The 7,162-nt window shown below is 39.9% G+C and overlaps 1 protein-coding gene across 1 annotated transcript; it reads right to left on the bottom strand.

Moving 5' to 3' along the window:
• Positions 1-4,396: 4,396 nt before the first annotated feature.
• Positions 4,397-7,162, bottom strand: syt18b (synaptotagmin XVIIIb). The gene is made up of 2 exons (XM_075471187.1): positions 7,018-7,162; positions 4,397-6,035 (listed from the first exon to the last, which is right to left on the bottom strand). The coding sequence occupies exons 1-2, from the start codon at positions 7,160-7,162 to the stop codon at positions 4,996-4,998; spliced, it is 1,185 nt and encodes a 394-aa protein (XP_075327302.1). The 3' UTR covers positions 4,397-4,995.

Below are 7,162 nucleotides of genomic sequence, written 5' to 3'. Positions count from 1 at the left end.
AGACTCTATGTATGCGTTAAACCAACATTGCTCAAGATATGCACAAATACTCTGTGTGCTTTCAGGCTGCAGTGGACAGAAGAAACTGGCAGCAGGGCTCAGGTCTGATGCCAGTGTTTGAGGAGGATGAGGAGAACAGTGACTGGACAGGAGAGGAGGAAGAAGAAACTTTTGCTGAGGTAAAACTTTTGATCATCCATATTTGTTTGTACACCAAGATGTGGCATTAGCATCTTCAACTGATTCAGCTTAATATTATTAGTAGCATAATCATAGCACAAGGTATTATCATGAAATTAAGAAAACCGCCCCCACTTTCATTAGATTTCCAACCATTGAGCAGACAGCAAAAAAGAAAGGGCAGAATTCTTAAAATTCCCTGCCACATTGTTTTGATTGATTGGCAAATTTCAGGATGCTGATTTAGAAAATATTTTCGTCATGAACATTCACAGTTTGGCCAACATAGACTGTTATTGCGAGTGACTCGTGCTTCTTTGACTGTGTGAAGAATTTGAAAGTGTTTTGCCCACTGCATATTAGCAAGTGGAAAAAAATGGTGAAAACAGACAAATAAGTTTCAAACAGACTACACACACCAGTGAACATGGAATCAAAAATGTGAAACTTTCTCCTTTACCAGACGTCAGCTATGACTGCAGAAATCAGCAATCTGACGGCAAAAAATGACTGCAAGGTGCAAGGTGACGTGCTTGAGTCAGTGTGATCGGTAGTTTCGAAAGTGCAATGTTGTGTTTGAATCTTTTGGGAAGCTCTCTAGATTTACATCGTTATCTCAAGCAGGGATGTCTCCACAAATGGCCAAGCTTACACTGAAAAACAAATGTGAAGCGTGTTACTTTACAAAAAAGTAAAAGCTGCTTTTATAAACTGATATTTGTCGGTTATGGATACATCCCTGCTCGTAATTCATTCAGCTTCTGCATGTACTTTGCCTCCTTCCTTGTGCACGTGTCGAAGAATTAATACATCTGACTTTTATAAATGTGAACCTTATTCTAATAATGATCCCCTTTCTCCTTTAAAAAAGAAAAAGCCCTAAGGTTCAAGCAGCCAATCAGTGTGTCGGACCGGTCGTCTCACTGTTGGGATGAGGGTGACCCGCGATGGAGGAGCACACCTCCCCTTTATCCAGACGGAATATTCCTGGCTGAGATTGTAGATATCTGTTGTCCTGATGAAAACGGGCAGGAGGAAAAGCTTTAGTTGGCTGTTTTGTGAGGACTTCTGAACGGGACAAAACAGGCTTTGATAGAAGTTTGTACATAAACTGATTGTTACAGTTAGTGCACCAGCCAGCTTTGTATCTGTTTCTATATTCACTTTTGAACTTTTTTAACCTTCAGTAAAAATATTGGGATATTTTCTTGGTTACATTTTACAGGAAGAATTTTAGTATTTACACTAAATTGTGTTTTTTTTTGTTTTTTTGTTTTTTAAATTTTTTAAAAACGATATGACTCCTCACATCACTTCTACAAACAGGAAATCTTATATCCAGAAAAATGTTGTAAGAATATCTTGACAGTACTGTGAAAGTACAGATATGCACAAGGTTACATTAGGTGAAATTCCATTTTATGTGTTACTCATCAATTCAATAAATGGCCGAGTGTATGTGGAACCAAAACCTTTTGTAAATTATTCCATGAAAAGTCCAGAGTTATCAGGTCAATCATATTAATGTTTTTCTTCTTTTTAAGGTGACAGAGACCAAGTAGTTACACAAAACTACTGATAAGTTTGTGCAAACTTAATTTACAAAGCTCTGTTATTGGTGCATTCTGTGATCAGTGTACTTAGTCTGAACTTACATTATGTTGTTCCAAATTCCACATTATAAAATAATAAATAAAATAATCGTCTGATATACTGAAATAAATAAGGAAATAAAACAAAGTTTTAAGATGTAAATGTTCAGAGATTCATCAATTAAAACTGCTGTTTGAGAAAATACAGTCCTTTAATACACTGGAACAGTATGTCTGTGAACTTTCAGTTAAATATTTTCCCCCAAGGGCAACAATGCCAACACCTCCACTGGTCCTAAAATCTTTAGGATCTTTCTCAGCACACTATTGTCAGGTGGAACAATGCGCCAGCATGCCTGTTACACCTGCAGGGTGCACATGTCCCTCCAGTGAGCATGTCCTGCATCTGCAGCTTCTGCTCCTATGAGGAGAGATGTCTGCTGCAGGTAGCTCAAACAGGAGAAAAGTATTGCACACAGTGCAGGAGTCTCCTGTAGCCTTTCTGCTGCTGATCAAAACTCCCTCATGATGCAGACTGATCACCACCTGGTAATCTGCACAGGTACGCTAACAGTTGTACCTAACAGTTTGACTAACTGTTACAGAAATAAACACAAGAACTGAGATTTAAACCAAAATTGATTAGACTCTCACAAGACTTTCTCAGGGCTCATAAACAGTAATGATTGGAGGAAAGTCCCATATGACCATGTGACAGTGTAAGATGGTGTTTGTGTTATCACACCACAAATACAATTTCTACCTTTTTTGGTTACTTTCTCTCTTTGCGTTTATGTACTAAAAACCCAAACATCCCAGGAGAGAACCTTTTTTTTTTTTTTATGATTTAGATGTAAAATATTCTTAGAATAAAAAATACAAAAAAAGGAATAGGATCACACAAACAAAATCCTGTCCAGCAAAAAAGACTGATGTAAATGATAAAAGAGAAATCAAAAGATTCTGCAAGTCATTCTTTTGTGGCATATTGTGCCCGAAACAGATACAGTAAAGCTTAATGTCTCTGTATACAGATTGTGCTTAACTGCAATGAATATAATACCTTCACGGGCTAATGCAAACAAAGATTAGAGCTGTCAAATCAGAGTTCTAGTGCAGATTGGAACATTTTTCAGAGGATTGTGAACATTGAGGGATTAAACCACAGTGTCATTAAAAAAGGGATGATCTCCTGCTGCGCCGGGCTTCTGTAAGACATCATTTAATCCCCTCAACATTAAAAGCAAACATAGGGAATGACTTTACCTTTGCCCTGAAAAACTAAGGCTGGACCTGGTCACGCATGCTTGCATGGTGTCCTAATGGAAACTAAGATATTCATTTTGTGAAATGAACTGACTCCAAACTGGTTTCACCTGCTGCTGCTGATGTGGAATCGAGGTTGTCAAGGTTATCAGCTCTGGGGATCATGGCATTGACACAGTGGGTAGGAGCCAAATACTGGAGAGCAGTGACAATGTGTGGAGACCGGCTGAGCCCCTCACACATCGTTGCATCGTGGGAGATCAAATCCAAAAGTGAAAGTTCAAATGGCAGAAAGGGACATCCCAATCAACGAGAAATGAAACAAGGGTCTTTGTTGCTAAAAAAGCAAAACATTTAATTAATCAACACGATACAAAAAAAACCCATGTTTGCTTGTTTCATCAGAAAATTTCAACAGTTAGGCCCAAGGTCACCAGGGGTCACCAAAAGCCTGAGTGCACGTTATGTGTAGAGATTAGATTTTCTATTCTTGACCTTGGGAATCGGCAGTTATGCTCAAAGTCTACGTTCAGACTGGGGGCCTTAAAGCTCAATTCTGATTTACTGCTCAGCTCCAATTTGTTGGCCTGCTCACATTACTCTGTGGCCAATATCAGATTTCAGTGTAAATGGTTCAGCATACTGAACTGACCAAAAACAACAAAGACGTCACGATGCGTGGAAATGGAGATGCTGGTGTCTACTTACATGCTCCATATTCCATGTGATGGAAGTAAAAAAAAACTCAACAAATGGGCTATAAGGAGGAGAAAAAGAGACAAATGCAGACATCTGCAGGTGCAGAACTGAAAAAAATCTGATTCGATGTGACTGGTGCTGCTCAGACTGTCATGAAAAAATAAAATCTGAGTCACACATGAACAAGAAAATCCAATTTGGGCCACATTTGACATGCAGTCTGAACGTTGCTAACAGGTGGATCAAAGTGGTGCCTTGTGACACCTCTTTGCCTCCTGACCACTGAAGCTGGACTACTTCTTTTCAGCATTTTCTTTTCTACATTTAAAAGACAATTTTGACGCTATCTTACCTTTCTGTTATTAGGGGAGATTCTTTCCATTATAATTGCCAGTGGGTACCACCTGTGTGTGCCACCTCATGTTGGCTTTGATTCTTAAAACTAACAAAGTAGTTCACATGCAGTATTACTCATGAGTAAGCATTTAAACTGAAAGAAGATAGAGAATGAATAAAACAGACAAGGCAGTGAAAAAGACGTTTTATTCATGGTCCCCAACACGAATCACATGGTGCCGTCTCTCCATTCTATTTCATCCTAAAGTGTGATTTGTGATTTGTTTAAGTAAACACATCAAGTGACTTTTACTCCATGGATATTAATGAGTTAGAACTGCAGTTAGGTGAAGTAGGTAACTACTGGCTGGCCTATTTGTGAGATGAAAACATTTCCCTTGCTTGTTGTTTCACCCAAGTGTTCAGCTGATGTGATACAAACCTGTAACAATGTATTTATTCATATTTAAACAGACCCAGATTTTTTGTTTTGTTTTGTTTTTTAATCCTTACAATTGTTCTAGCGATACCTAAACCTAAACATGGGTTACACACACACAACACACACACATCTGTGACAGTTTCACCTAAAGAAATATATACATTTACTTATACATTACAATTTGCAAATGAAAACATAAGTATGTGATGTTTTCAGAGCTTTGGGACGGTAGGGATTTTATCATTTATGAGCATGTGGAGTTTCATGTAAAGCAAAAAAAAAGCATGTTATGATTTTGAAAGGCATGCATAGTAATGAAACTTCAGAGTTTTTGAGCCTTTGGAGTCAAACCTCTATATTTTGCCTTGTGGACCAAAGTAGCTGTAGCTATTATACATTCTGGTGTGAAACGACATTAGCTCTGATGACATCTATAGGATGGTATAAAAGCAACAAGACAAGGTGTTTTTTTTTTAATTGTTAACACCTGCTCACAGATATATTTTCAATATTCCAGTTGTTTGGGTGAAGCTCTTTCATGAAGTGAAATGGATGCTCTGGTTTCCAGTCTCTTTCTCCGCATTCAACCTCCACTTCACCCAGAGCGGTGCCTCCCTGGGTCTGTGCTTCCTGTGCATACAGATCTAATCTCAGTTTACACCTTTGGAGCTCCTTCGCCGAGTTCACCTTCAAAAGCAGCACCTGGCTATTGGCTTCAGGGCTCAGGGTGCTTGGAACTGTGGCTTGTGTGGGACAGGGGTTCAGAGGTGGCAGACTACCCAGCACAGTCACATCCTCCAGTCTCTGCAGCATCCCAGTGAGGTTTAAGAAAGTGACTGTCAGGATCTGCTGCTCTGGAGAGAAGGCCATGGTGAAATGGAGGCAGGGTTTTGGTGATAATTGCTGTTTGCTGACTGCACTTGAGCCATAGCTCAGTGAAGTCAGTGGAATTGGTTTCTCAGGCATTGAATGAGAGACAGCAGAGGGGCAGGTGGGTCTGCTGCGCTCTTTGTAAGATCTAGCATCTCCAGTTACTGTGCAGCGCCTCTGCAGATACTCACATGTTTTGGTCAACAGCCCCGGTTTGGCTATTGTAGGCAGGGAAGCACGGCTGGGGTGTATGGGTTTATAAAGGGGTGCTGTCAGCAGTGGTGAGCTGAGGCGGCGCAGGGAAAAATAAGATGTAGCCTGTTCATTTTCTTCAGGGGCAGATTGAGCTGGATTAGAAAATGACAGAGAGGTGAACTGACGCTGGGAGGGGGCGGGGCTGGTGAATGTGGATGGGTACTCAAGCGTGTCTCCGTCCAGCTCCTCATACAGCTGCCGGGATGCTGCGGTTGCTCCAGAGGGATGTACGCTCTGAGTAGGGGTCAGAGGTTCAGCTGGAGCTGGCGCCGATGTGACGGGAGCTTTGTCTTTCACTGTGCAAATCTGACTTTTCTTCCAGCACACGATACATCCCAGAACCAAAGTCAGACAAAAGACGATGAGTCCAACCAGAAGAAGAATCTGAAGATGAACTGCAGCAAAGAAATAATGTCAATCAGATCAAATAGGTTTTTTTACCCTTTTGGTTACATACCACATTTAAAGTACATGTTCAAATGTGTCAATAAAAACTGGATGACATGTGATTGTGTACCCTGAGAAAAACATTGTAGCTGAAATAATCCCTGCTGACCGTTTTCATTCTAATGTGATTCAAAAGGAGTCGAGATACAAAATCCTCGATCTGTTTTAAAAAGTATTAGAAACTGAGGCGTCAGCTGTCAGAGCTAGCGATTATCCTCAAAATTAATTTCCTGTTTTTTTTTCCTAGAGTATTTTATATTTGTAGAAGTAGAAGGACAGTAGCCCTGCAAGGGAAAATGATTCAAAACGCAGTAAATTAGGATGAAACTCAGCTGACTGAGTTATGTTGCTCTAGTAACACATTGTACCTATTTTGAGCTCCTTCCACAGTTCAAAAAGATACCATGGGTACTTACAATAATTTGAAACTTAAAAAACACTTTTGGGCATCGGCATATCAAGTTTTAGCCTGAATCTGATATATTTTGGACTGATTTCAAATAACACGGGGCATTCATTATTTTTCCACGATTGTAAGGAAAGACCCATCCTGACAGGGAAATTACATGATATAGTGCGCACTCTTATTGTTATGACTCACTGGCAGATGCAAAGACAGAATGCAATGCTCTATGAATATACATATCAAAGTTTCTTGATTTCTACTGAATATTTAAACGAAGCAAACTTGTTGCACCTCATCAGATCAAATGAAAACAAATCAACCCTTTAAAACAATAAGGACAAGATGTGATTTGACCATTCTGGATCTCTGAACAACGAAAAGGTGCTGATCTGGTGACCCGGACCCTGGAAAAATAATTCTGGAAGATTATTGAAAGAGTAAAAAGTGTGTGAATTTCTCTTAAAAAAAAAAAAAACGGTTTTGCAAAGTTCCTCCCTGATTTGAACCTAAATTTAGGACCGTACCTTCCAGTTGTCTCGTGAAGAGGACCTGCAGCAGAAGCCAGAGGAAAAGAATGACCACGATTCCTTCAATCATGCCTTTGCAGAAGAAAAGCAGCACAGACTGCCAGAGAGGCTGCCCTGGGTACTCCTCATCATTGTAGGGCAT

This window comes from Odontesthes bonariensis, chromosome 7 (assembly GCF_027942865.1).
Source record: "Odontesthes bonariensis isolate fOdoBon6 chromosome 7, fOdoBon6.hap1, whole genome shotgun sequence".
In the NCBI taxonomy this organism is placed as follows: Eukaryota; Metazoa; Chordata; class Actinopteri; order Atheriniformes; family Atherinopsidae; genus Odontesthes; species Odontesthes bonariensis.
The sequence above is the reverse complement of the archived record's forward strand: the minus strand, read 5'-3'. Positions and strand labels throughout refer to the sequence as shown.